We start from the raw sequence: 25,753 nt of genomic DNA, 5'->3' as shown, positions 1-25,753 counted from the left end.
AGTTGCTGCGCCTGGTGATTCGCACCATAAGTGCTGCCTCGACTCTGGGTTCGGAGTTTTGCATAGGTAGATTCTGGGTGAAGATTGGGGTTGCGGGGACTGATTCCGATCCAGCCCAGCATCCATGTAGATGATCCCTTGGCATTGTTTGTCTGCGTAACGCTGGCCTCATGTCCAAGAGCGAGCGTGTGATGATTCAATCCTGAGTGCTGTGATGGCGTTGGGATTGAGGACCGGACGGGGTTACTGGGCGCTTTTTCCCAACAAGCGTAGACTACGACGTCACCAAGTCGAATATATATTTTCAACTTGGACTTTTGATGTGCATACTACGGTGTACGCTTCAGTATGTATGTACATTTCCGGACAAATTAACTAGAGCAAACACAGTCTAGCGTACCAAAAGGACACTGCATAGCGATATCCGTACAATTCCGCATGCGCTCTCCAAGTTGTAGTTTGATAGCCTTTCGAATTCCAGAAAAAATCTGTCACCCAAAGAGTGACCAAGTCTGGCTCGTCGAAAGTTCTTTTTGGCGAAGGAAAGGAAATTTCCCCCTTCAACCGTGGATACCCCCCGCCTCACGTTGCGACATCTCCGCCCTGGCAGGCTGGAACGGACAACGAATAATATGGGTCTCCCTCCGGCAGCGCAGAACCGTGCCGATTCCCGTGATTCCGTGCTGGCCGATGGACGGCGACGACGACTGCGACTACGTACTGCAATTTGGGGGTTGACTGGAAACCCGAGCTTTATCTCTACGACCGAGCCCACCACAGTGCTGCGATTGAGGCTTTTTTTTTTTTTGTGCTGCAAACCTGCAATCTAACTGAGAAGAAGAAGGAACTGAGAAGGAAGGCACGGCATTTTGACATTTGCTGCTCGCGACGATGAGCCGGACAGCGGAGTCTCCGGTTCGTCCGAGTCGGTCGGAGTTCGAGTCCCCCTTTGGGGAGGAGGACGAGCACCTCAAGAAAGTGCCTCATAGAAGGGTGTTAGTAGCCTTTGCCAAGGCGTATCAAATCAGCATGTTTAATCGCCTAGCGGTGGTGATCCCGGGTTTGTATGGGGAGATAGATGCATAGGACTTTCTCCGACTCTGTCCCCGATGCCTGTTGGAGGCGAAGCGGTTGGTTACCAGCGCCGAGCGAGTACGAAAACGAAGCCATCGCGAGTTCTCCTCGCCAGAATCCGGAGGACTAGATTGACATTGGCTTAGCCCCAGGATGAAGTGCGGAGGAATCGTAAATATCAATATCAATAATAATGATTAGTTATGCATTGGCTGCGTTGTTTCTTGTCGCGCCTTGTCGCATTGAGATCCCGTCTGGAGTCTCTGGACCTCCTGGCTGCCTCCAACCTTAACTGCTTTGGGACTCTGCCAGGAGGGGGTCGGTGTCGTGGTTTTCGTGGGGGTGAAGCCATTGGATTCCTTCAGCTACGATATCACGAATCATGATCTTCAAGGATGCGCCCCAATCGATGGGAGCTGCCTATCGATAAACAATCGGGTTCTGTGCAAGCTATGCAATTGCTGAGCTCTTGGCTCTTGGCATCGCCTCTATTCGCAAGGGGATTGCGTATTCCGCTGGCGTCTCCTGTAGGCAGAAGGCGCTGGATTCGACGTGTTGAAGTCAACAAAGCCACTCTGGCGGTGCGAGTCTGATTCGTGATGGTCGAAATGTCAAGTCCTCGGGATTTCCCAGAGGGTTCAAGGGAGAGCTGGCTGGGCAAAGCAGAAAATCCCTCACCAAGATCATCGATGCGACAGCTTGGCACGGGCGATCGTCTACGGAGCAGTGGGGATGCGCCTCTGACGAGTAAGGAGGAGCGCTGTCACCTGCATCATGCATTATCGTGATTAATTTGGTGTTCTTCTTACTTAATCTCCATCAAGTGTCTGTTCTGGGGAAAGCGTGTGCTTGCAATTGCGCTCCTGGTGAGTGGGCATAGCCGCCCGCCTCGGTTTCCCTCGTATCGGTCCGTACGCGCTAGTCGGGGCCAGTAAAACTACTGTAGGTACGGAAAGCCAAGACCAGACCGGACCTCAATAGTCAATATTAGCCCTCTGGAGTTTCCAGAGCATAGCGATCGCAATTCGACCTCATGGCGAGTGAGAGTTCAGTGTTCTATTTATACCAAGACCCCATATCTTGATAACGAATTGCTCGTCTATCAATCAGGGAAGTGATTCATACCCTGGAGTCCTGGCCGAAAATCAACTCCAGCTCCTGGGAGTACCCCAACCCCCTCATCTTCTCCTCATGTAAGATACATACCAGTATTTGGATTTCAGTAGGGCCTGCCCAAAAAGTGTAAGCCGATACGCATCCAGCCGCTAGCCGACTTGGATTTGGCGCATCTCCAACCAGCAACGAGCTCTGATTGCACTCACCGCGTTGTTGTCCATCGGAGAGACCGCTAATTAGGGTCTGATGATCGCGAATTACGCGAGCACGCGTCAATTTACCCGGTCGCCACCATCTGCTGGCACAACCTTGAGCATCGGGCTGCCGATGCAATTTTCAAACATGACGTAGCCGGTTGGCATTTGGGCTGCTGCAATTGGTGTCGCGAGCGCCATGCCGATATCCGATCAATCCTTCAAGATGGCCTGAGCATCACGTCAACCCTGGAGAGAGTTTAGATGGAATAAGGATGAGTGAGCGAACCTAGCGCAAAGTGGCAGTAGTATCGGCATTGATTGCGAAGTGCTATAGTACCATCAGAATGCGCTAGACCCACGATGCATTCTAGAAGACGTCGAGAACGGATCAGACGGATTCGATGCAGCCTTGAGCCCTGGTACCTGAGCTCGCAGTATGGTTGCTTTCGGCCACGGCCAGTGTGCAGGTGGCAAGTGGGCAGCCAGTTGGCCATTCAAAGAAGGGCGAATTGAGCGCCTCATCCATGATTGAATCCCGCGTCTCTTGGTGGAACGGTACCAAAGTTACTCCAGTGACCGGCCCAGCTCCGCCAGCTAGGGCGAAAGGAGAAGGAACTCGATGGCCTCACCTCTGGCCCTTTGCGCGATATAATTGAAGCCATTATTGCGACTCCGTATCCATTTATCAAAGAGCAACGCAGAGCGACACTGGCTCCTCACAGCGATTCGGCAAAAGCTGTAACTGTCCGCCTTTTGGCAATTCTGCAGGTCTGGGTTGTCTCACGTGTTCCTCTGCAAAAGGCTCAAAGCTCCCTGCAAAGATCGGCAGGATTATTCCCCGAGCGTCTTGGATCCCGTCGCCTTGCGAAACCTGATGATACCTCTATCGTGTGAATTGGCACGATGCCTCTGTTAGGCTGTTTCAGTTGCCCTACATTGAGTCTTGATGTAGGGTAGGCAAATATCCATATCATATGGACAAAATTGAGCCCGGAAGAAATTTGATTGTATGACACGCCAGCGAAATGAAGTTCCATGGTTTCGTGGGTTTCCTGTGGGGTGTATCTCAGGAACCACCGAGCTTGCCCATCTTCCCCACCTAAATTCAATATGGAGAGGGTCTCCAATTACGGAAGCTTCCTCGACAGAATGTGAAATCATCCTCGAAGCAGACAGGGCCTTTGACGGCTATCATCACCAAAAATTCTTTCGGGGGAACAGAGAAAAAAGAAGCTCCCCCAGCCCTTTAGGGATCTATCCTCGTCCACCCTTGCCTTGGGAATGCTTCGCGATGAGCGCTCGGAAGATTCTTGGCTGACGTGCCGATTCTCTGTAATTCTTACCTCACTGGGGAAAGCTCGCTGCCAGAAGTCCTTGCCCGGCACCGGTGAGAATCCCCCGGAAACTCGATCGCAAACTTCTGCCGGGGTCGATGCGCACGGTGATGCCAGGGTGCGGCGCTATCTTTGCTTTTTTGCTCCGTCTTTTTGGGCGGGAGAGATCCGGGATGAGAGGCAGAGAGATGACAGAATGGAAAAGTCAGAAGTGGCGGACTATTCTATAGCTTGATGCAGTATTGTGAAGTCACCGTGGCCCTACCGAGGAGAGCATGAGAGCAAGCAGGGTTTAATTCCCGCAAAAGAGGTTGGGATTGTCCCAAATCTGTCAGCCGCGGAGAGCGCGCTGCTTTGCTGAGTGCTGGAGGAGAGGGGATACGATATCCGGATAGTAGCCTGGCCAGTGGGCAGGTGTGAGTTCCTCATACCCAGAAAGGCATAGCAGTCTCACTCGGACCTCCCGCGATTCCTTTCAAGTTCGCTTCGACGCTTCTTCGGGAGGTGTCACGGACGCGTATGAATACACACGCCGTAAAAGCCTATTGCCACAACGGTGCAAAACATGATTTGTTATTCCTTGGACGTCAATAATAACAGTGCTGGAGATAGACCATCGCAGGCCTCGCTTTGGTTGTTCGCATCTGGCATGTGTATCCCGAGAGTCAAGTGTCGTCTCCTTGCAGGTCTGACAACGTGGCCAGCAGGGCGAGGTGTGATTGATAGAGAGGATGGGTGACTGCAGGGGGATGGATGCCAAAACAATTTCCTCCACACGCTCACCGGAACCTGGGGTTGTTGATCAACGCCCACCCACGAGGTGATAATCGTACAGTAAGACCATGAACTATTGGGTTGACTTCTTAATTTCCGAGAAGACAGTGGAATCGTTAGATGGGACGTGTTCGATATTGTTGCTTGCTGATATGTACCCGCGAGGCAACCGATCCATTGAATGAAATGCAGAAGAAACTTTTAACTTCATAGAAACTGTGGAGGATAAACCTTGGCAGGCGCTCAGTCCAACCATTTGATTTGAGTTGCAGAACAAGCCTTCTGTGAGGTGAAGCTTGGGAATCGGTGAACTTGGAGGTTCCCTGTCCAGTGGACAGCAGAAGTAACCATCGAGGAAGGAATACGAGGCCAACATCAGGCGATCGAAGTTTGTGAGTCGCAACTTCCTGACAAAAGACACAAGCCGCCTTGTCTTGCTTGAACGCACTCTGGTCTCATCCCGTGCAGCAGCCAAGGGTTGCTTTTGTCAGCCTTATTCTGCATATCCTAGTGAAGCTCTAGGACCTTTCTGCAGAGTTTCATCGCTTCTAGTTCGTACATGGGGTTGTCGTTAATCCACGGCCCATGCATGTCCTCCCAGACGAACTGCGTAAGAGAGAAGATCTCGCAACGTGGAACAGTTGTACACCCTTCGTGTATGCAGAAACGGTTAGTTTGCAACCGCAGGTCGATGTTACTATGTACTCGATTGTAGAAAGACCAGCGCTGGTCTGGTCTGTTGCACCTTGCGACCATCAGGTAGGAGGCTACGCAATACGTACTCCGTAGTCAAGCTTGAAGCTGCATGAAAGCCGAGCCGAATATATAAGGAGGCCCGATTGCGCTCCGACAACTTACACCCGTTGCGGCGTTGCTAATCAAGTGGCTGCTGGATGAGATGACGATTGTTATTAAAGAGGAGCTTGACTGGAGTTGACAATCATGTTGGCGCTAAAACCACCCGCGAGGCTGGCCATTTAGAAGGAAATGCCGCGTTTAGAGCTGGAGATGGAGACATTCCTTCGAGGAAGGAGCCCGAAGCGTAACTATATTGGGATTAAAAAGTGGGGATTAGTCGTCATTCTGTTGAGGAGGCTGGAGGAGATCATGGAGATGCAGTGCGTTGTAGGTACTGGAGTATGGAGTAGTACAGGCTTTGAACTTCAAGTTTGAAGGTGAAGAATAGTGGTTTCGCGGACAAAAGGCAGAGGCAGAGAAAGACTCTTGTCCAGAATTCTGACTCGGGGTGGAACGTGGGACTGGAACCATCAGTTCCTTGGAAAGAATAATAATGAATCTCCGAAAGTTAGCCGCCCGGGAAGGCCGAATTATCCTCAAGTTGTCTATGCACCGAAAAGCTTCATATTCTTGCCGAAGTTCCTTGAGGCCAGGGCCTTCATGACATAATGAGGGATAAAGAGGATTGGAACTAGCCAGCAAAAGTTAGAGTGCGCCTTTGAGAGCATTGATCATGATTCTCCAGCTGAAGCCTGAGAGCCGTTGTTACTATTATTGCTGCTACGCTACACTGATGATGAGTGAGCTGGTATATTGACCAGGGTTCAGATAGTCAAGTCTCGGCATTCTGCCCTGAGGTCTTGCGAGATGATACCTGTTGAATAACAACAGTAAGCATGATTAGTATGACGATATATGATGACCCTGATATTAGTATTTGTTTGTTTTGACCCTGCTTGACTGAAATTACTATCAGCGTGTTCTTGAGCCCCTTGCGTTCCCGTTTGGGAGAGCTCGTGGCCACTCTCCTGGTCGCGGATCAAGAGGACGGACTCGGAGTTACTTGTCAGAAAGGCATCTGGATTCTGGTCTCGACTCCCGACCGCAAAGAGATCGGAGGATTATCATCTCGAAGGAGAAGAATGTTTTCAGGGCAGCCCTGTAGCCTCGTATCGACGATGACTTCATCAGTTCTTAAATCCTCCTCAATGCGACTATCTGTCGTCCATCTGCATCATACATCATGCTCTCGATCTCGGGAAGAATGGCCAAGAGTCGTCCTCCAGACTGGGATGGTGATACAGAACCGGCCAAATAATGATGACGATAAGGCCGATAGTGTCTCTTGTCATTGTCTTGTCCAAAGTATGTCGCCTCGCTTCCTGTATCAGAACCAGTCGCAGACTTGCCTTTAGAATCGTATCATCTTTTTGGCTAGCCATAGTCAGTTTCTCTCAACTTCTTAGCAAATCCGAACACGAAAATCGCGCATAGAAAAGAGAGGGACGAGCAAAATTAACTAGGGCCACCCGCACGCGGCAAAAGGAAAGGGAATCTTCATGCGGTATGGATGGCGGTATCGTAACCTCGAATTCCAGCAGCACTCACGACTCCCGTGGAGATGGCCATCAGTCCCGTATTCTTACGAACAATGACAGACTGCTTGTCACCACAGAACGAAGAGGCAACGGAAAATTCTCCCACGGACCGGCTTTTCGGGATTGAGCCCCCAGACTTTGAATTTTTGTTCGCCTCCTCCGGACGGGCTAGAAACGCCCTGCTGCTGAGTTTGCTGCCACCGTGGTAAACAATGAACGACCATCGTCACTCTTTGCCCCGAGAAACAGAGAGAACGAAGGAGGGGGGGCAAACTCGGCACAGGCCTGCCGGTCATGGACGCCAAGAGCGATGGAGGAGAGAAGGGATTTCCCCATCTGGTAACGAGACAAGAGCGTCCGGCGTAAAGTGCCGTACCATACAGTGTCAAGAGAGACACGCCCACTCACAACAAAAGGGAAAGAGGAGAGTTTTCAGTGACTTGGGCTAGACCGATTAAGGCATGGATGACCCACAGGGCGAGAGAAGAAGCCCACAGATAGTGGGCAGAAAAATGAAAAACAATAATTCTTCGAGGAAAAATACCCACTGGAGAAGTAATGATGCGTCCCGTTAAGCGGAAATGTGTGTGTGCGTGGGAGGAGGGCTCGTTGAAAAGGGGACTTTCCCAGGGACAAGAGAACCTTCGATCAGTGGCTCACTAAACCCGGCCACGCTAGTCCGAACTTGACTAGCTTGAAAAAAAATCTGGAAAAAAAAGTGAAAAGGGAGAAAAGGGAAAAAAAAAAAAAAAAAAGTGGGCTTACGCACAGGGAAAGTTGCCCGCCCGTTGGAGCTTCAGGACGTGTTTGTCCTGGTCCCGTGAAATCCATACTCCCCCCTCAATATTAAAGCGTCCATTCTCCCTGCCCACCTCACTCTCTTTCCCCCTCTCTCTTCCTTCTTTCTTTCCATAGGATTGTCCGACTCTTGCCATTCCAGCCATTCATCGTTGTATCTGCTCTCATCGTTTGGGTTCCAAAAGGCTTTGTGAGCCGAAGCAACAATGGCGGAGCGGAGGATTTCCTATGCTCCCGACGTCGAGAATGGTGACCATTCTCGTCCTACCGATTTGAACGAAGGTGCTACCCTCGACGAGTATGCTGCTCTGAACCGCTACATCTCGACCGCTCGCGACAAGCGTCGCGGCTCGACCTCGAGTGCCGGCGCTCTCAGTCTGAAGAAGAACAAGAAGCCCTGGTACAAGTTCTGGTCCAAGGGCGAGGCCGATGGCTCGGAGGAGGGCTTCGTTTGCCCTGAGGACTGGCTCGAGACCGACATGGCCACTGGTCTTCCCTCGAGTCAGATCGAGCTCCGTCGCAAGCGCGGTGGCTGGAACGAACTGACCACCGAGAAGACCAACTTCTTCATTCAGTTCATTGGTTACTTCCGTGGTCCTATTCTCTATGGTAAGAAACCACATCCAAAAAAGCGCGCTTTGAATTGGATCTTGACTAACGCAATGGCTCCTGATAGTTATGGAATTGGCTGTTCTCCTCGCTGCTGGTCTGCGTGACTGGATCGATTTCGGTGTCATTATCGGTATTTTGCTGCTGAACGCTGTCGTTGGTTGGTACCAGGAGAAGCAGGCTGCCGACGTTGTTGCTAGCTTGAAGGGTGACATTGCCATGAAGGCTGTTGTTAAGCGTGACGGTGTCGAGAGTGAAATCCTCGCCCGTGAGCTGGTTACTGGTGACATTGTACGCCTCGCAGTTCCTGAAGATGATTCACAAGCTAACGTGGGTAGGTCATTATCGAGGAGGGTACTATCGTCCCCGCTGATGTCCGCCTGATCTGTGACTACGACAAGCCTGAGGGCTTCGAGACCTACAAGGAATACCTCGCCACTGCCAACGATGACACCCTCAAGGAGAAGGATGACGATGATGAGGATGGTGGTATCGAGGCTCGCCTTGGTGTTTCTCTCCTCGCTGTTGACCAGTCCGCCATCACTGGTGAATCTCTTGCTGTCGACAAGTACATGGCCGACACTTGCTACTACACCACTGGCTGCAAGCGCGGCAAGGCCTACGGTATCGTCACTGCCACCGCTAGACAATCCTTCGTCGGTAAGACTGCTGCTCTCGTCCAGGGCGCCAAGGACCAGGGCCATTTCAAGGCCGTCATGGACAACATCGGTACTTCCCTGCTCGTTCTCGTCATGTTCTGGATTCTCGCTGCCTGGATCGGTGGTTTCTACCGTCACCTCAAGATTGCTACCCCCGAATGGTCCGACAACACTCTCCTTCACTGGACTTTGATTCTCCTCATCATCGGTGTCCCCGTCGGTCTTCCCGTTGTCACCACCACCACCCTCGCCGTCGGTGCTGCCTACCTCGCTGAACAGAAGGCTATCGTCCAGAAGCTCACTGCCATCGAGTCTCTTGCTGGTGTCGATATTCTCTGCTCCGACAAGACCGGTACCCTTACTGCCAACCAGCTCAGCATCCGCGAGCCCTACGTCAACGAGGGTGTTGATGTTAACTGGATGATGGCCGTCGCTGCTATCGCTTCCAACCACAACGTCAAGAACCTCGACCCCATCGACAAAGTTACGATCCTTACTCTCCGCCGCTACCCCAAGGCGCGTGAAATCCTTGCTCGGAACTGGGTTACCGAGAAGTACACTCCTTTCGATCCTGTCTCTAAGCGTATTACTACCATCTGTACCTGCGACGGCGTTCGCTACACTTGCGCTAAGGGTGCCCCCAAGGCTATCCTCAACATGTCTGAGTGCTCTGCCGACGAGGCTGCCAAGTTCCGTGAGAAGGCTGCTGAATTCGCTCGCCGTGGTTTCCGTTCTCTTGGTGTCGCTGTCCAGAAGGAGGGTGAGCCCTGGCAATTGCTCGGCATGTACCCCATGTTCGACCCCCCTCGTGAGGACACTGCCCACACCATCGCCGAAGCCCAGCACCTCGGTCTCTCCGTCAAGATGTTGACTGGTGACGCCCTCGCCATCGCCAAGGAAACTTGCAAGATGCTTGCCCTCAGCACCAAGGTCTACGACTCTGAGCGCCTGATCCACGGAGGCCTTGCCGGCTCTGCCCAGCACGATCTCGTTGAGAAGGCCGATGGTTTCGCTGAAGTTTTCCCTGAGCACAAGTACCAGGTCGTCGAGATGCTCCAGCAGCGTGGTCACTTGACTGCCATGACTGGTGACGGTGTCAACGATGCTCCCTCTCTTAAGAAGGCCGACTGTGGTATCGCTGTCGAGGGTTCCACCGAGGCCGCTCAGGCCGCTGCCGATATCGTTTTCCTTGCCCCTGGTCTTAGCACCATCGTCGATGCTATCAAGCTTGCCCGTCAGATCTTCCAGCGTATGAAGGCCTATATCCAGTACCGTATTGCTCTGTGTATCCATCTTGAGCTTTACCTCGTCACCTCCATGATCATCATCAACGAGACTATCAAGGCTGATCTTATCGTCTTCATTGCTCTCTTCGCTGATTTGGCCACCATCGCTGTTGCTTACGACAACGCTCACTTTGAGATGCGTCCTGTCGAATGGCAGCTGCCCAAGATTTGGGTCATTTCCGTTGTTCTCGGTATTCTCCTCGCTGCTGGTACCTGGATCATGCGTGCTTCTCTCTTCCTTGAGAATGGTGGTATCATCCAGAACTTCGGTTCTCCCCAGCCCATGCTCTTCCTTGAAGTCTCCCTTACTGAGAACTGGCTCATCTTCGTCACCCGTGGTGGTAAGACTTGGCCCTCGTGGCAGCTGGTTGGTGCCATCTTCGTTGTCGATGTCCTCGCCACCCTGTTCTGTGTCTTCGGCTGGCTTGCCGGTGACTACCAGGAGACCAGCCCCCCCGCTGCTGGCTCCGACCACTTCTCCGTCAACAACGATGTCGACATCGTCACCGTCGTTGTCATCTGGGCGTACTCGATTGGTGTCACGGTCATCATTGCCGTCGTCTACTACATCCTCACCATCATTCCTGGTCTTGACAACCTCGGCCGCAAGAACCGCTCTGTTGTCGACACCAAGATCGAGAACCTGCTTGGCCACCTCTCCAAGCTGGCTATCGAGCACGAAGTTGATTCTCACGGCAAGTCACGATACACCCTTGGCGCTCGCGCTGAAGCTGAAGAGGATGATGAGTAAACGCTTTTGCTTCAACGCTCATTCTTCCAATTTCCTATCATCTGGATATCACTTGCTCATACATGCATAAGCTGGCTCTCTGGCTTTTTTACCCGTATTATAGACTTTTCCCCCTTATTACCCTTGCTCTAAGTTGATAGAGTCATTTTTTTCTTCTTTACATGTATGTATGTGATTAATAGTGATAAATTTAGTGAATCAAGGGTTCAAGAAAAAATCTCTCTTCATTTCAGTTCAAACTTGCCAAGTCACAACTCATCTCCGAGCTCATCATCGCTTTTCCAATCGTGAGGATCTCCGAGGAGTCGCGTGCGCACAGTGAGACGCTAATCGATAGTGCACGTTATCCACACCAGCTCCTTGCCCTTCTCATTTGATACAGATCGACCTTGAAGCTCCGCTCCATCGGATGTACAAGCATTCATTTCACGACGTGACTCGTGCGTGCGTGCGCTTCCAACTTTTTCAGACGAGGCGAACTCGGAGTCTCACCGAGGTTGTTCCTCGCGACTCCACTCCTGCTCCAGCTTGGGCTGTTTCAGGGGCTAACTGAAATTGCTTGAGCTCCGGTGGGCCATGAATGATGATGACTCGAAGCTGGAACTCCGAACTATTTGATGACGATTGTCTAAGAAACGGGCTAAGCCGCTGAAGACTGGAGGTGTAGGGTGTAACATGATGCGTCATGGCGCATGCTATCTTTGACAATGTTGCTAATGTATACTGCTAACGAAAAGACCGGGGCGAGGTGTCCTGAGGCAGGAAAGATGCAACACATGATTCATGATGCTCACTCTCGTCAGAGCAAGACCCAACGCCGGATCTTCTAACGACAGGGGACTCATCGTAGCATGCTGCAATATGTTGCGTGCCTCCTGTAGCCTTCATGACTACTACTTCTCACAGGCGGAATCCAATTCCCCGCCATGATGCCCACGCAATTTTCCGTCCGTCAATTGCCGACATTCTCCCAGCAACGGGCTGATCATTCCCTCCACGACTCGGATACGCGTGCATCTGGACAAATCCTGCCACTACGTTCGGGCTATGAGCTTCGTATGCTTGGTTCGATTAGGACAATGCTTATGAGGGCAGGCTGGTGCTCTGCTCTCTCCGGCGGTGCTCTCCCCGCAATTTTTCCAGATACATGAGAGATTTTCCGGGGATGGTGACCAGTCATGTTGGAGACTGTGCCTATAAGAATGTCATTAAGGGGGAGATACGCCCCAGAAATCACGGCTTGGAGCAGGCAAGATGACACAGCTATTATACTGGGCCTTCCTCTCGCTCAATGCGCTGTTGGCGTGCGCAGCGAGCATACCATCGACAGTCCATCGCAACTGCCAGAGATCCCTGAAAGCATGCCCCAAGGGCACTATTGTCGTCTCCGGAACCAATCCCAAGGCCGATTTCTCGACCGTACAAGCAGCGATCGAATCCCTACCACATGACAACAGCAGCCACACAATCCTCGTCCTAGCAGGAGACTACACGGAGCAACTCAATGTCACCCGCCCCGGTCCAGTCACTCTGCTCGGCCAAACGAACCACCTTACCGATGCCACCAAGAACCAGGTGACCATCACCTGGGCGCAGGCCAACCATGACAACACCGGGCAGAGCGTTGACAATGTGTTCTCCAGCGTCTTGGTTGTCGCACCAACCCTCGACGCGAGTTACACCGGCTCCGGCCCCACGGGATATCCGGTGCCTGAAGACACTCCGTTTGGGAGTATCGACTTTCGCGCGTACAACATTGACTTTACAAACACCTGGTCTGACTATTCCGACGGGCCAGCCCATGCGCTTAGCCTTAGCCGAGCCAATGGCGGTTTCTACTATTGCGGCTTCTATTCTTACCAGGATACCGTAAGCCCATCTATCCCCCGCGATTACAGAAATAAGAAAGCTAATGGGAGTGAAGGTCTACGTGGGCAAGCTGGGCAATGCCTACTTTTACAAAAGCATCATAGCCGGGCAGACCGATTTCCTGTACGGCTTCGGGACCGCATGGATTCAATCGTCAGATGTGCTTCTTCGCAACTGCGGTGGGGGAATCACAGCATGGAAAGGAACAAACACAACTTTTGACAATAAATACGGCGTATACATTGTCGAATCCTCCGTGAGAGCCGCCAACACCTCGATTGCACCTGATATCGTCGGAAAATGCCCCCTCGGCCGGCCGTGGAACAGCCTGCACCGATCCATCTTTGCAAACTCCTACGAAGATGGCAGCATTGATCCTGCCGGGTACATTGACTGGGTCGTCGACGGCGCAAGCCGCCTCACAAGCGATACTTTTATGGCTGAGTACCGCACATTCGGGCCTGGTTTCAACGCAACGGGTCGCGCTTCTACCAATGCCTCAATCGTCCTTTCACCGCGGGAATACGTGCCGTACAACTCTCCTTCAAAGGTCTTCCAAACCCCAGACGGCAAACCAGGAAACGTTGACTGGATTGACTGGCACGCGTAGTGTGCCAGCAGTGAGTACTCGAGTATATACAATCAATCATCATTCCCCCTCACCATGTACCTTGTTCAACTGCCCTTTCCTAGCCAAATATGCTGCCCCCGTATCCGCCCAAACTTCATACACTCGCACTCTCAACCCCCCACCACGCCCCTTTTCACCCTCGTCCTCCGCCAAAGATATCCGATACGCAAATGTCTCATCCCACTTCTCGCCCGTCTCCTTCGCCACGAACCTTGCCTTTCCCCTTAAAGCCACAGTCAGATTCTCCGCATCAACAACCCACTCTTTCTCGTCATCAAAGTCCATAGACTCAATTCCAAGCAGCTCGTTGAGGATATTAAAGTAGTTTGTTATTCCATCACGCCCCGTAAATGTACGGCCCAGGAAGGGCGCGAGAGATTGTAACCCGTGTTCGTGGGCCTGTGGCGGTGGAGATGTGGTGAATGTTGAGAGGAGAGTTGGAAGGTCTGCGCCTGTTGCGAAGGCTTTGAGGAGGGATTGGGTTGGGGTGATTAGGTCCTGCCGGGAGTACATTGTGTATATATCTCTTTTATCTCACGAGATTGACGGTGGTTTGGTGGTATGGGAGAAATTGGGGTTTAATAAAGTCGTGGCATGATGACGTAGTGGTAACAACATTCATAGATTGGTTTCTTGACAGGCCATCCATTGACCATGACAGAATTATTCTTCGAAGCTTGAGTGGATTGCTCTGAAGAGCTGTATGTGTGATTGTAAATGTGCAGACCCCTGTGTAGTGTTTGCCTCTAAGGCTGGTGACACTGGGAAGAGGGTCTGTGCTGGTTTGAGATTTTGGGAATCTGGTGATAGTATCACACACATACCAATTACGGATAGAGCGAAGGGACCTGAAAACAGACTTAGAGCTAACAAGGCGCAGCTGCTGGTAATAATATAGATGGAAAAAGTGCTAGATATCATCTGCCTAAAGCAACTCCCCTTTTAATAGACCCTCGAAACTCCGCGCCGCCAGCGATTGCAATCCACTGGGCAATGTAGAAGATAGGATGAAAGACCTCGAACCAAAAAAATGCAGACAGATCTACTGCCGCCATGATTTCCCGCAGTTCATACATGTGCAGAACAATGTCATCGGTTCATCAGCACTACGTGTCTGTGCCTCGGTATAGGTGACCTTGCGCTGCCCGCATTTGCCGCACTGCAAGCTTGTACTGATGCTGCGCTCTGCCTGAGCCACCATCGCCTTGTCCATGTTTTCCTTTTGGATTTTGGCATCTTTTTCGCGTTGCTCTGCGGACCGGAGCTCGTCATGTGACATCTTCACAAAGTACTCGGGCGTCACTTCGTTGCTTAGCACGCGCACTCGGAGTGTTGGGTTGGACTTGTTTTTGAGATTTTGGAAGAGACTGCGAATCTTGGTGCGGTACGGCTCCTTTGTCTCGGGCCCAAAGGCATTGAAGGCGGCCGCCTCAACAGCGGCTGCCTTGGATAGCACTGCTCTCGGTGATTCCGTCGAGTTGAAGCATAGTCCGTCATACATGAGCCCGATACAATTGTCGCGCGCCCGATTCCCAGTCTGGTTGGTGTCAACCCCATCCGCCTTCCATGTTCGCTTGTCCGGGGCCACCGTGAGCTTTGAGAGCTTATCAGATGGAGTTGCACTGGCCGGCGATGCAGTTCCGTTCTGCGGTGGGCGTGGCGATGCACTTGATCTTTGACTGCCTGCTGCTGATCCGCTCGCCTTTTGCTTGTTGACCTCATTCCGCCATTTGGAGACAATCTCGCTCGATAAGCGCGCGACATCAGGTGACTTGTGCTGCTTGAATTTGTTGACTATGATGCCGACACGGGTGGAACGTAAAAGGTCTTCCGAAGCCTTGACTCCTGATTGTAACTCCTTGAGTAGCGATAGTATGTTGGCGGCGGGCTCGTTTTGTGTTGCGGCCTTTGTAAGAGCCTTGGCTTTTAACTCGATTTCCTTTGCTTCCATGGCTACCTCGTTGATGGAGAGATCTCGCGCGACAGATGAGGTCACTAGGCGGGACAAATAACTAGACGATATTGAAAAGTTAGAGCGGATAGACAAGTGAGACAATGCGCAAAACACGGAGGATTGACAGAGTCAGTAACAACTTAGCGCTGAATGCGCTGATAGTCGACTTGTCATTATTCTGTCAGTCAGTTATTTTTTTTTTTTTTTTGATTCCGAGCCGCTGCTGGGCAGGCGCACGTGCCCTGCATGTTGACCCAAAAGCCCCGAGTAGCTTCAGGGTCGGAGAATACGCAGTATCCCAGCGCTATTTTGTACGTGGCGTCGATGCGATGATAATCACATTGCAGGGGAACAAGCAGTGGAATGAGATCACACCTACCCTGTCGAACTGATAAGGCGGACTCCAAATCGGGAACTGGTCTGCACAAGTGATGTTCAAAAGGAGAAGGTGAGTGCTCGGACGGAGAGGCAAGCACAGAGAGGGCCGCTGCGCAAAGGCTGAAGGGCAGAGGAACGAGAGATTGGGATTGTAGGTCAGGAAAAGTGGCAGCATGGAAGATGGCAGCGACGGAAGACAAGCTCCAAGCGTTTGGCGGAGTGCCAAGCCTGGATTTCCTGTTTGGGACTAGCTAACTTCTCGAATTATAGAGAACATTCATAACTTATGTAGCACGTTTATTAACTTTCTAAGGGTTATATACATCATTGATGGGGCTAATAACATAGTCGACTTGCGCACTGGTAAATGAGGGGGTTTCGTTCCTGTACCCTTGACTTGTGAACAGAAAGAAGGCTGTTTGAGAGCTTCGTGCAGTAAGAGCACGGGTAAACGAAAAGGTGGACTCGGGTGCTCTCACCGTGGCACAGCACAGCACACATTGCTTTGGAGGCACGGCGTGGGAAAGACCTTGTCTCGAAAACTCGGCACAAAAAGTCCGAGTGTACACGAGCTTGTCAACGAACTGCGTGTATGCGATGATCCTATCTACTCACCACGGGCGCTGTGATGGAGAGGAGGGGATGGAGGTACTGGTAGCTATGAGAAACATGTCTCCTAGCCTGGTGATTAGAGCCCTGTCTTTCCCAGAGCCTCTGCCAGCTTGTCAACCTCCTTGTCATCCACTTGAGCGACCTTCTCATTCTCTGCAATCTCGGTGTCTTTGACGAGCTTTTCAGCCTTCTCCTCTACCTCCTCTTCTTCCTCCTCCTCTTCTTCCTCTTCTTCGTCGCTCTCTTCTTCCAACTCATCTAGCTCATCAATGCCCCACATATCCTCGGGATCATCCTCCTTGCCGTGTTCCTCTTTCCGAGCCTCCAGCAGTTCCCGCAAGTCAGTTACGCTATAATCATCCTCCTCAAACTTGTTTCCATTGAGCTCAATCCGGCGTAGAGCAGGGAGCGCTGTTTTCGCCGCATGCAAAAACTGCTTGACACTCGCTGCAGAAATCTCGTTGTACTGTAGACGCAGAGTCTCCACCTTCTCATTCTTACCCTCAGCGAGAGCCTGCGCAACCTTGATACCACCACGGGCAGAAAGCAAACAATCACCAACGCCAAGTTCGCGAAGAGAAGGCCATCCACCAACCACGCTAGCAAGAGCAGTGGATCCAGTGACGGTAAATGTATTGTCCTGCAGATCGAGGACCTCGAGGGCACTAGCATGTCGAAGACCCTCCTTCAGCAGGTAAGAGATACCTTCCTGTCTGATACCATTCTGAGTCATCTTCACGGAGCGAATGCCAGCCGCGTGGACTTCATATGCACGGGCCCATGCCTGCATGCTACCATTCTCCAATCGGTTCCTTCCACAAACAATGCTCTCCAGAAGAGGCACCTCTTTTCCAGCTTTGCGCGCCTCTTCTTTGCGCTCGGCAAGTTCTGTAAGTGCCTTGGCGATATTAGACCCAGCTTCGGGGCCCATACCGTTGTTGTTTAGGATCAAGTGCCGAAGAGGGGTGTGGCGGGAGAGGAAATCGACGAGGGGTTTTTGGGTGTTGGCGCCGAAGGCATTGTCGGAAAGGTTGACGGTGTGGAGAGTTGAGATCTCAAGGAGAGCGTTGAGAAGGAAGGTAAGGGCATCTGGGATCTCGCTGAGCAGACGGGATGTGAAAATATCGGCGAGCTCGGCCACCTCGAGGTTCTTTTGGGTGGAAAGGACGGCGGCAAGACGTTCGGAAGCCGGGACACCCAGTGTGTTTCCGCCGAGACGAATTTCAGTATATTCGGTACTCTCGATTAAGGGTTTGATATGGGCTTCAATATCGGCGGCCGTGTCCAGCTTGAGTCCCTTGCCCTCGAGCGAGAAGATCTTTGGAGGGGCCATGGCGGGGTAAATTTCAGGGGTAAAAGGAAATGCGATGAAAAGAAAGGTAAAATTGAAAAAAAGTATCCCCGAATTCTATTAGTCGTATAATTAGATATCAGTCCGATCAGGCTGAAAAGGCAAGATTGAAATAAAAGTGTTGGACGAGAGATCGTTGATCGTGAGCACAAGACAGTCTGAAGCCGTAGCAACGAGATAAAAAATAATAATAAATGGCCGCTAAAACTGCCCAAACAGCTGAACGAGCGCCGCCGATCGCCACTCCGGCCACCCGAAGAGTCCAACTCTGCAGTTGTTTTTTCAGGATAAGCGGTCATTATTAATCAAGCACGTCTTCGTCAATTCTGATTGAGAGTACCTTCAAGGTATCTTAGACCTCTTCAGACACTCTTCATTCGCTACGTATATCTCTTTCTAGTTGTGTCTCTCATTATGTCGTGGCTTTTCGGCTTATCCAGCAGTATGCAGCACTCTGAACCTCGGGGCACAAGCGAATGTGGAGATGATTGCTAACCAATGCATCCAGGCGTTGCTGAAAAGACCCCCATACCTGTCGCAAGTGATGCGCCTGCTGAGAAACCAAAGGTATGTGCTTGGTCACAGTAAAAATCATCAAAGATAAACGTGGTCAACCCGACTAATTCTTGATTCCTTCTCGTCAGCCGTGCTGCGTATGCAAACCTGAGAAGACAGCGCGAGACGACTGTATGCTTTTTTCGAAGACCGATGACCCAACGCAAGAGTGCAAATCCTTGATCGAACAGTACAAATCGTGTATGGCAGGGTATGGGTTCAAGGTTTAAACCCCTCGCGCTTTCAATCAGTCAGTCTGCGGAGGGTCGCCCGACATAGAGCAGGACAACGAATATCCTGTGATTATTGTACAATACATTATGGCTTCAAGGTCATTGTACGATTATGACGTACTTTTTTGTACCTTTGCCGCATAAGCTCGGTGTTATGGTCATTTATTTATTGGGCGCCGCTGTACATTAGTTTGTATTTGAGGAATTCATAGAGACGTCCCCCCATCATAGCGTGTTGCCTATATCTAGAGTACGATTAGTGCAGTATTATGTATTGAGCAGAATCAGACTATATATGGAGGCAATATTCCTTCCATTTATCTCTGAGGCTTCGAAGTTGGGGTATCGTTTTTGGTCAATAGCAAATCTACTCTGTAGATGCATGAAATAAGAGCCAATTCTTCTCACTGATTTTTCTTCCGAGCGTCTTCTACATAAGTATCAAGGCCCCAGCTTTGGGTGATCAACCTCCACAAGCACCAAAGGTACGAGATCCCAAACCCTCCAGCGCCGATGATAACGTTGAGCACCACCCATAGGTCGGGCTTTCCTGGTGGAGGAGGGACAAACGCTTCGAGCACGTGCCATCCAAGCATAGCAAGGTAAAAGGCGGAGTGAATTACTTTCGCAAATACATGCGGCTCCGTAGCTGTACCCGACTCGTCAGACGAGGTTTGGTGTCTGTATATCTGCCACGATGTTGGGGGTAGGCCTAATAGGTAGGCCCAGAGATATGTCATAACGAAATATGGCACTTGAAGGCCATCGCGCTTGAGAAGCGGGTAAAGAGTCCAAGAGCCAAGCATATTCGCCCAGCCCACCCATGCTCGTGTATCTTTATCCAGACCCCCGTTACCAGCCATGAGGAGCGTCATGGGAAGTAAAGGTAGCAATACGCTTTTCTCATGGACTTGGAAGGAGAAAAGGAAGAAGCCCCAGGCAACAGTGGCAAAGGCGGGAAGGAGAATCGAAGCTCGCGGATGACGAAAGATGATTCCGCACGGTATTGAGATCGAGGCTAGCGTAGCGCCAAGTGACAAACGCTTCAGGAACTCGCTCTCAAATGTGTGGAGTTTATAGAAAGTGTGAATAGCGCACCAAGCGTTGGCCACTTTGTCCTCAAACAGGCCCCGGGAAAACGGAAAGACTCGGTGGATGACCTGTGCGACCTGGAAGAGGATGGCATATAATGAGGATGCCCTGTCCAGTTCGATTGGAAGAGCCCGGAGCAGAGGAGGCTCTGTCGTGGACTCAAGGTAATTTGTCGCTTCGGCCCCAGTAGCTCGAAGAATGAGAGGTAGAAGTAGGACAGCGAAAGTAGCAATGGTAACGAGAGATATGCATAGAAGGCGGACGGGTCGGAATCGTGGGACGATGCAGACGCCTAGGAGGAATGCGAACATCACTGGTGCATAATACAGAGCCATCTGTTTGAACCCGAGAGCACCAACAAAGAAAATGCATGCCCAAAGCATTCTACCAGCTAGTATAGCATCCAAGCTCGCGACGAAGAGACCTAACATCACGGTGTTGAATTGAAAGTGGCCATGGTCAATGAGAATCGTAGCTGGCTGTAGTAAGATGGCACTAAGCGCAATAGAGGCCGACCATACGGGAACCGCTTGCATTCGGGTATATCTTCGCAGAAAGGTGACAATGGCCGGAATGTAGATGAGATATTCAGAGACGATCACAGTTGCACGCATGAAGACCTTCAACAGCGGATCTTCGAGGCCGCGGGATTCATCTAAGGCAAACCAAGTAGGATTGAAGATAGAACCACTACCACAGTTAAAACGCGTCTAGCAACTTTAAGAGGAAACGTACATGTTCCCTAGAAGCCAGCTATGGTATGCCGTTAATGGGGGATAGTCTAGTCCCCAGTACTGTAGATCGTATGTATACCATTTGGTGAGAGGCAAGTGGACGGTGATCTCCATCCAATGACGTTGCGCTTCAAAATCGCCGTGCATCGGAGGAACTTGGAAACCTTGTACGGTTTAGTCACAGAGGGACCAGACAGCGAGAACCGACAGAATGCTCACCTGAATACCCCCACAGACTGACAGCCCAGCGAAACAGTCCCACTGCCATCAAAGTAAGAGGAAGGACAAGCCATTGCGATACCCCAGCGCGAGCACCCCATTGAAATGACACTAAAGGAAACGCGGGCGTAGGTTTCCCCTCGCCAGCGTCAACTGTGAGTGAATTGTTCGAACCAGCAAAGAGCGCAGTGGACTTTCTCTTCTTGCGTGGACGATAGGAAGCGGAATTAGTGGCCATAGTGAGAATATGAGAGTCAGCGCGTGTCCATTGATCCGAAAGGGCCTTATGTGAGCGGTCTCAACAGCAAGGAAAGGAGAGAATGGGATGTCGCAGGGAACCACAGAGCAACTTTAAGTACGTGTAGTCTCCAAGACTCTTGATGCTGGATGTTGGCCGAAAGTACGTACCTGTCCAAGGTCTCCACTTTTATCCCGGGCCAAAGCTCCGCAGCTAGGCTGGAACTAGTAGGCGGTGTTTTTTTTTTTTTTTTTTGCTAGCCTTCGATTTTTTTTTTTCCTTATCAAGCAGCAGTTTCCTCGAAGCTCTGAAATTTCTTTCCTCCCTTCCACCATCTTCTTTACCTTCCTTTTTTTTAATCCCAAGAAACCAGGCCTTGCCTTACTCTCTTGGATCATTCACCTTGATTTGATCTTCCCCAGTTAAAATCTCCTTTATCTTACTGACGCGGGAGCGCAAGCTGTATCTTTTCAGGTACACATCAACAGACACCTTGTTTGTGGGCTTTTACACCGAGGGCTGTGGGCTGTAGCATCTATTTCGTGGGATCTTGCCGATACTATCGTGGGTTCTATATCATAGACAGTTGCATAACCTGTCCGTTTCTGTGGGCTTGAACATTGTCCGTTGTGGGTTACTTGTGGGCGTCCGAGGTTTACCTCCAGTTGTGAACAAACTCAGCTGGCTTACTATTGAACTTTGTGGGATCTTCAAATCGGGTGATTGAGGGATCAGAGGGATAGCCGCACTGTTATTCTTCACCGAGAACTACATTGAGAACATACGTATCAGGTAAGGCACTCATCTTCGCGTCTATTGAATGTCCCAAACTGACTTGTCTTTTCTACTCTCACAGTCAAAATGTCGAAGACCAAGTCCGTTGCCAAGAAGGGCTCCGAGAAGCCCGTTGACAAGTCCTTGGGCAAGGTCAAGGATGCTGGCGTCACCAAGGCTGCTCAGTCTCCCAAGGCCAAGAGCAAACAGATTGCTCGCGAAGTTGTCGCCAAGGAAGAGAAGTCCAAGCGTAAGAAGAAGGAGCCTACTCCTAGCAGCAGTTCCGAGTCCGAGTCCGACTCCGACTCCGATTCCTCCAGCTCTAGCGAAAGCGAAGACGAGAAGCCCGCCAAGAAGGAGGTAAAGAAGCCGGCAAAGAAGCAGGCTGAATCATCTTCCGAATCCGACTCGAGCGATGAGGAGATGAAGGATGCTTCCAGCAGTGAGAGCGAGAGCGAGAGCGAGGAGGAAAAGAAGCCCGCCAAGTCGGTCAAGGCCGCCCCCAAGGCTTCCAAGAAGGCAGAGTCGAGCGATTCTGAGTCCTCCGACTCTGATTCCGATTCTTCCTCTGAAGAAGAAAAGGCTCCTAAGGCTGCCGTAAAGGTAGCTGCTGCGGAATCCAGCGACAGCGACGACTCCGATTCTGACAGTGAAGAAGAAGCTCCTGCCAAGGGCAAGAAGGCCTCCAAGGAGGATTCTGATTCTGGATCTTCGGACTCTTCAGACTCTGACAGCTCTGACTCCGAGTCAGACTCTGAGGAGAGCGGCGAGTCCGCCAAGGACTCGAAGAAGCGCAAGGCTGAAGAAGAGCCCGCTGCCGTTTCTAAGAAGTCCAAGACTGAGGAATCTGCCGAGGGCGCCTCGGCCAACCTCTTTGTCGGCAACCTTTCGTGGAACGTCACCGAGGAATGGCTTCAGCAGGAGTTCGAGACCTTTGGTGAGCTTTCTGGTGTGCGCATCATGACTGAGCGCGATACTGGCCGCTCGCGCGGATTCGGCTACGTCGAGTTCGCCAGCGCTGCCGATGCTGCTAAGGCCTACGAGTCCATGAAGGATACTGAAATCGACGGCCGCAAGATCAACCTCGACTACGCTACCGGCCGGCCCGCTAACAAGGACCAAGGCGGTTTCAAGGAACGTGCTCAAACCCGTGCCCGTTCTTTTGGTGACCAATCCAGCCCTGAGAGCGACACTCTTTTCATCGGCAACCTGCCCTTCAGTGCTACAGAGGACTCTGTTCACGAGGTGTTCGGTTCCTCCGGAAACGTTTTGGGCATTCGTCTGCCAACCCACCAGGAGTCCGGCCAACCCAAGGGCTTCGGCTACGTGCAGTATTCGTCCGTGGATGAGGCTCGCCAGGCCTTCAACGACCTGCAAGGAGCTGAGATCGATGGCCGCCCTGTCCGTCTGGACTTCAGCACCCCCCGTGCCAACAACGGAGGCGACCGCGGTGGTCGTGGTGGTGGTCGCGGCGGCTTCGGCGGTCGTGGTGGTGGTCGCGGTGGCCCTCGTGGCGGCGGCGGTCGTGGAGGCCGTGGTGGTTTCGGTGGTCGTGGAGGTGGTGCTGGCGGCCCTCCCAACCGTGCCAGGGGCGGTATCACTGAGTTCAAGGGTACCAAGGTGACCTTCTAGAGGAAGGAAATTTCTACAAGGGTTCTTTATGGTAATGTCATGCTAAGTCTTAGGGTAATCTGGAAAAGTTTGTTTCATTATTTGTTATTTCATCATAGTCTCATCGCATGGAGTACTGCGTTAAGCTGATCTAGATATTGACTGCATAATACGATTATTCTTCCGTGCTTCAAACATCCCTTCGCCGTCCAAGTCTGATAACGTCAGGGCCTAAGTCTTGGCATCCTCGTGAGCTGACGACCGAGTCTCTCCGTCTCCATTTCTCCATTTCTCCACCTCTTCGACTTATCTGATCTCTTGTCAACAACAACACCCGTGTTCTTATATTATTTATTTTTGCCCTCCTCTCAAACTCCCCTCCTTGTGGGTGGCGCTCTCCGGATCCTAGTAGTTGGACACGCCCACTGGTCGTGTGCCGATCGCTGGTGCAGGTGGTTGAGAGCGAGTCAGCTGTCATCAACCCAATGTGCCCCCCGAACCATCAACCATCTCATTCCGAGAGCCAAGCCTACTCATGCTCTCCTTTCACTTTCAGTTCCCTTTGAAAGCTCCATTTACCCCCAGTCTCCTTTGAAGCACAGTCAGCGGTTCTTTGGTCCAGATATCTCAAGCGATTGTCAAAAGTCTGGGTCGTCCCCACGAACCCCACCAAGATTATCTGGGCTTGACCGCTGCTCCGTGACAGTTGAACCACCAGGTAATCGGCCCTCTTTCCTCCCTTGTGGGCTGACTGTTCTTTTTAACTCTTGTTCCCCGTTATGGTCTTGAGCATCTGCCTCTGTGTCCTTTTCATTCTCTTTCCTCACCACAGTATTGGTATTGGGTCTTTCCCGCTGACCTGATTAGCAGCATAATGCAGCCAAATCATTATGACCTTCTCGGTCAGGTGCAGGATGAGCCCAGGAGCAATGCCGGCCGACTGACGCGGGATACATTGCAGTCACGTACAAACGCACCGATAAGATCAGAAGGTGAGTACTGGCCTTGATATCCTGTCTTCTTCCTCTCTTGCCATCATACCGCGAAACTATACATTACTCTTGTTGTCACTTATTGCACCATGTACTCACTCCAATATTACATAGATTCGTGGATTGAGGTTTCGTCCCAGCCGTCTTCCTCGTCCTTGTCGTCGGCTACTACGACTGACGACATAATAACCACCGGCCTTCGTGTTCCGCAAAGAAACTCTGCCTATAATCATCGTCGCAGTCGCCGACGACGTCTGCAGCACCTGGCAGCTGTGGCTACTGCGCACGTCGAGTATTCATCCCACGAACCAAGCAGCAGTCAAGATGAATATGAAGAAAGCGAAAGCGAATCAGATCGCGTTATGACTAGCTCAAACGAAGACGTCGCTCAGCCGTCTTCTGTTTATCCTCCAGCCGGTTCAGATATTAGTCCTTCCAGTGACGAAGATGATAACTCAACGGCGCTTGGAATGGGCATAAGCTCGTCGCCATTTGTCCCTCAACCCAACGTTTTCTCGCAACCCCCTATCTCTGAAACCCCCTCCTGGACCAGGGCTACCGAAGTACACCGTTCGCGACCGATAAGTGATGTTTCTACATCGAGCCGTAGGACAGCGATCCGAAGGAACTCCCGAACCACGCGGCGGCAATCTAGCCAACAGCATAGTCCTTATAATGTTATTTCTCCGTCTCATCACGCCGACCATGACGCTGCACTCCGAGCTAGCCTCTCCACCTTACTTTCTTGTGCAGCGGCTGCCCGGGGTCTTCCAAAGTCTGAATCTCAACCTGCACCAACCGGGCCTTCCAGAGTGCAACCATCTTCCTTTAGGTTAGTACCGGAATCGGTAGCGATGGGCGCAGAAGCCAACCAAGAGGAAACCCTGTCAGATGCACACGTACCCAGGCAACCTCAGCAACCGGTGTCTCCCCATCCGCCACCCGAGGCTTCTTCTACTAGGATGAAGCGTCGGTCGAGTGCATCCAAGGACCGAGGGTCAAGTCATTCATCGACCAAGAAGAACCGCCGGTCGGGTAATTCAGAGACATCGTCGGCGGTTATGACCTGGGTCATTAGTGCCGGTGTCGTGGTACTTTTCTCGGCCATCAGCTTCTCTGCCGGGTATGTGCTAGGACGGGAAGTCGGAAAGCTAGAGGCAACTAGCATGGGCTCTGTCCTGGGCGATGCTGGGCCTCAGGGAGGTAGAGCGTCAGCAGCCTGTGGACAAGAAGCCGTTCGAGGTGGCTTGAAACGTTTGCGATGGGGCACGACATCTACCGGAACCGGTGTCATCGCGTAAATGGGCTCATTCGTTTTATACATAGCGTTATTTTTGGCATGCCGATGATGATATTGATAAGGGGTTTGATTTGATGACATTCTTGCGACATACTTTGATTACTGTTCTCTCCTTGTCCCGTCACTCTCCTTGATGATGTTTTCTTGATGAGCCACAACCTCTCGGCGGTCGGAGCAAAAGTGTCGTCCAGAACTCTCTTTGGTTTCTTATGACAATTCGTTTTGTTTTGCAGGAGTTGTTGCATGCTCATGCTCTTTATTTGTTTGCTCTTGGTA

The 25,753-nt window shown here is 51.5% G+C and overlaps 11 protein-coding genes across 11 annotated transcripts; 6 read left to right on the top strand and 5 right to left on the bottom strand.

Annotated features, from left to right (window-relative positions):
* Window positions 1-795: 795 nt before the first annotated feature.
* Window positions 796-1,784, top strand: BJX68DRAFT_225456 (uncharacterized protein). The gene has a single exon (XM_071038384.1). The coding sequence runs from the start codon at window positions 1,470-1,472 to the stop codon at window positions 1,665-1,667; it is 198 nt and encodes a 65-aa protein (XP_070905190.1). The 5' UTR covers window positions 796-1,469; the 3' UTR covers window positions 1,668-1,784.
* A 6,051-nt stretch (window positions 1,785-7,835) lies between these two features.
* BJX68DRAFT_275671 (uncharacterized protein) lies at window positions 7,836-11,167 on the top strand (the record flags this gene model as incomplete). Its single annotated transcript, XM_071047889.1, has 3 exons — window positions 7,836-8,238; window positions 8,306-8,529; window positions 8,577-11,167. 3 exons carry the CDS (start codon window positions 7,836-7,838, stop codon window positions 10,932-10,934), a joined length of 2,985 nt encoding a protein of 994 aa, XP_070905189.1. The 3' UTR covers window positions 10,935-11,167.
* Window positions 11,168-11,905: 738 nt separating this feature from the next.
* Window positions 11,906-13,433, top strand: BJX68DRAFT_87039 (putative pectin methylesterase). The gene is made up of 2 exons (XM_071049905.1): window positions 11,906-12,803; window positions 12,859-13,433. The coding sequence occupies exons 1-2, from the start codon at window positions 12,189-12,191 to the stop codon at window positions 13,411-13,413; spliced, it is 1,170 nt and encodes a 389-aa protein (XP_070905188.1). The 5' UTR covers window positions 11,906-12,188; the 3' UTR covers window positions 13,414-13,433.
* A 19-nt stretch (window positions 13,434-13,452) lies between these two features.
* On the bottom strand, window positions 13,453-13,947 carry BJX68DRAFT_261431 (uncharacterized protein; the record flags this gene model as incomplete). The annotated part of the gene is made up of 1 exon (XM_071044144.1): window positions 13,453-13,947. One exon carries the CDS (start codon window positions 13,945-13,947, stop codon window positions 13,453-13,455), a length of 495 nt encoding a protein of 164 aa, XP_070905187.1.
* A 347-nt stretch (window positions 13,948-14,294) lies between these two features.
* BJX68DRAFT_225444 (transcription elongation factor DST1) lies at window positions 14,295-15,937 on the bottom strand. The gene is made up of 2 exons (XM_071038383.1): window positions 15,768-15,937; window positions 14,295-15,446 (listed from the first exon to the last, which is right to left on the bottom strand). Exon 2 carries the CDS (start codon window positions 15,383-15,385, stop codon window positions 14,477-14,479), a length of 909 nt encoding a protein of 302 aa, XP_070905186.1. The 5' UTR covers window positions 15,386-15,446; window positions 15,768-15,937; the 3' UTR covers window positions 14,295-14,476.
* On the bottom strand, window positions 15,539-16,021 carry BJX68DRAFT_87023 (uncharacterized protein). Its single transcript, XM_071049904.1, has one exon. The coding sequence runs from the start codon at window positions 15,939-15,941 to the stop codon at window positions 15,693-15,695; it is 249 nt and encodes an 82-aa protein (XP_070905185.1). The 5' UTR covers window positions 15,942-16,021; the 3' UTR covers window positions 15,539-15,692.
* BJX68DRAFT_225442 (GTPase-activating protein RNA1) lies at window positions 15,939-17,903 on the bottom strand. The gene has a single exon (XM_071038382.1). The coding sequence runs from the start codon at window positions 17,709-17,711 to the stop codon at window positions 16,455-16,457; it is 1,257 nt and encodes a 418-aa protein (XP_070905184.1). The 5' UTR covers window positions 17,712-17,903; the 3' UTR covers window positions 15,939-16,454.
* Window positions 17,904-17,982: 79 nt separating this feature from the next.
* Window positions 17,983-18,977, top strand: BJX68DRAFT_225441 (copper metallochaperone COX17). Its single transcript, XM_071038381.1, has 3 exons — window positions 17,983-18,171; window positions 18,238-18,296; window positions 18,374-18,977. The coding sequence occupies exons 1-3, from the start codon at window positions 18,144-18,146 to the stop codon at window positions 18,512-18,514; spliced, it is 228 nt and encodes a 75-aa protein (XP_070905183.1). The 5' UTR covers window positions 17,983-18,143; the 3' UTR covers window positions 18,515-18,977.
* BJX68DRAFT_225436 (dolichyl-P-Glc:Man(9)GlcNAc(2)-PP-dolichol alpha-1,3-glucosyltransferase ALG6) lies at window positions 18,916-20,949 on the bottom strand. Its single transcript, XM_071038380.1, has 3 exons — window positions 20,563-20,949; window positions 20,345-20,507; window positions 18,916-20,299 (listed from the first exon to the last, which is right to left on the bottom strand). The coding sequence occupies exons 1-3, from the start codon at window positions 20,798-20,800 to the stop codon at window positions 18,922-18,924; spliced, it is 1,779 nt and encodes a 592-aa protein (XP_070905182.1). The 5' UTR covers window positions 20,801-20,949; the 3' UTR covers window positions 18,916-18,921.
* Window positions 20,950-21,412: 463 nt separating this feature from the next.
* Window positions 21,413-23,291, top strand: BJX68DRAFT_86967 (putative nucleolin protein Nsr1). Its single transcript, XM_071049903.1, has 2 exons — window positions 21,413-21,592; window positions 21,657-23,291. The coding sequence occupies exon 2, from the start codon at window positions 21,662-21,664 to the stop codon at window positions 23,204-23,206; it is 1,545 nt and encodes a 514-aa protein (XP_070905181.1). The 5' UTR covers window positions 21,413-21,592; window positions 21,657-21,661; the 3' UTR covers window positions 23,207-23,291.
* A 192-nt stretch (window positions 23,292-23,483) lies between these two features.
* Window positions 23,484-25,646, top strand: BJX68DRAFT_225433 (uncharacterized protein). The gene is made up of 3 exons (XM_071038379.1): window positions 23,484-23,903; window positions 24,056-24,177; window positions 24,292-25,646. Exons 2-3 carry the CDS (start codon window positions 24,060-24,062, stop codon window positions 25,476-25,478), a joined length of 1,305 nt encoding a protein of 434 aa, XP_070905180.1. The 5' UTR covers window positions 23,484-23,903; window positions 24,056-24,059; the 3' UTR covers window positions 25,479-25,646.
* Window positions 25,647-25,753: the final 107 nt, after the last annotated feature.

The sequence above is a fragment of the Aspergillus pseudodeflectus genome (assembly GCF_044049435.1).
Source record: "Aspergillus pseudodeflectus strain CBS 756.74 chromosome Unknown BJX68scaffold_2, whole genome shotgun sequence".
Taxonomy (NCBI): Eukaryota; Fungi; Ascomycota; class Eurotiomycetes; order Eurotiales; family Aspergillaceae; genus Aspergillus; species Aspergillus pseudodeflectus.
This window is presented reverse-complemented; position numbering and strand designations above follow the sequence as displayed.

Bases quoted from the DNA above. Each gene is read 5' to 3' on its own strand.
- BJX68DRAFT_225444 (XM_071038383.1), bottom strand. From the start codon at position 15,385: ATGGAAGCAAAGGAAATCGAGTTAAAAGCCAAGGCTCTTACAAAGGCC.
- BJX68DRAFT_225433 (XM_071038379.1), top strand. From the start codon at position 24,060: ATGCAGCCAAATCATTATGACCTTCTCGGTCAGGTGCAGGATGAGCCC. The intron at 24,178-24,291 runs GTGAGTACTGGC...AATATTACATAG, and splicing joins CGCACCGATAAGATCAGAAG to ATTCGTGGATTGAGGTTTCG.
- BJX68DRAFT_225436 (XM_071038380.1), bottom strand. From the start codon at position 20,800: ATGGCCACTAATTCCGCTTCCTATCGTCCACGCAAGAAGAGAAAGTCC. The intron at 20,508-20,562 runs GTGAGCATTCTG...AAACCGTACAAG, and splicing joins CAGTCTGTGGGGGTATTCAG to GTTTCCAAGTTCCTCCGATG. The intron at 20,300-20,344 runs GTACGTTTCCTC...TAACTGTGGTAG, and splicing joins AGCTGGCTTCTAGGGAACAT to TGGTTCTATCTTCAATCCTA.
- BJX68DRAFT_86967 (XM_071049903.1), top strand. From the start codon at position 21,662: ATGTCGAAGACCAAGTCCGTTGCCAAGAAGGGCTCCGAGAAGCCCGTT.
- BJX68DRAFT_87023 (XM_071049904.1), bottom strand. From the start codon at position 15,941: ATGCTGCCACTTTTCCTGACCTACAATCCCAATCTCTCGTTCCTCTGC.
- BJX68DRAFT_225456 (XM_071038384.1), top strand. From the start codon at position 1,470: ATGCGCCCCAATCGATGGGAGCTGCCTATCGATAAACAATCGGGTTCT.
- BJX68DRAFT_225441 (XM_071038381.1), top strand. From the start codon at position 18,144: ATGTCGTGGCTTTTCGGCTTATCCAGCA. The intron at 18,172-18,237 runs GTATGCAGCACT...CAATGCATCCAG, and splicing joins GCTTTTCGGCTTATCCAGCA to GCGTTGCTGAAAAGACCCCC. The intron at 18,297-18,373 runs GTATGTGCTTGG...CCTTCTCGTCAG, and splicing joins CGCCTGCTGAGAAACCAAAG to CCGTGCTGCGTATGCAAACC.
- BJX68DRAFT_87039 (XM_071049905.1), top strand. From the start codon at position 12,189: ATGACACAGCTATTATACTGGGCCTTCCTCTCGCTCAATGCGCTGTTG. The intron at 12,804-12,858 runs GTAAGCCCATCT...ATGGGAGTGAAG, and splicing joins TCTATTCTTACCAGGATACC to GTCTACGTGGGCAAGCTGGG.
- BJX68DRAFT_225442 (XM_071038382.1), bottom strand. From the start codon at position 17,711: ATGGCCCCTCCAAAGATCTTCTCGCTCGAGGGCAAGGGACTCAAGCTG.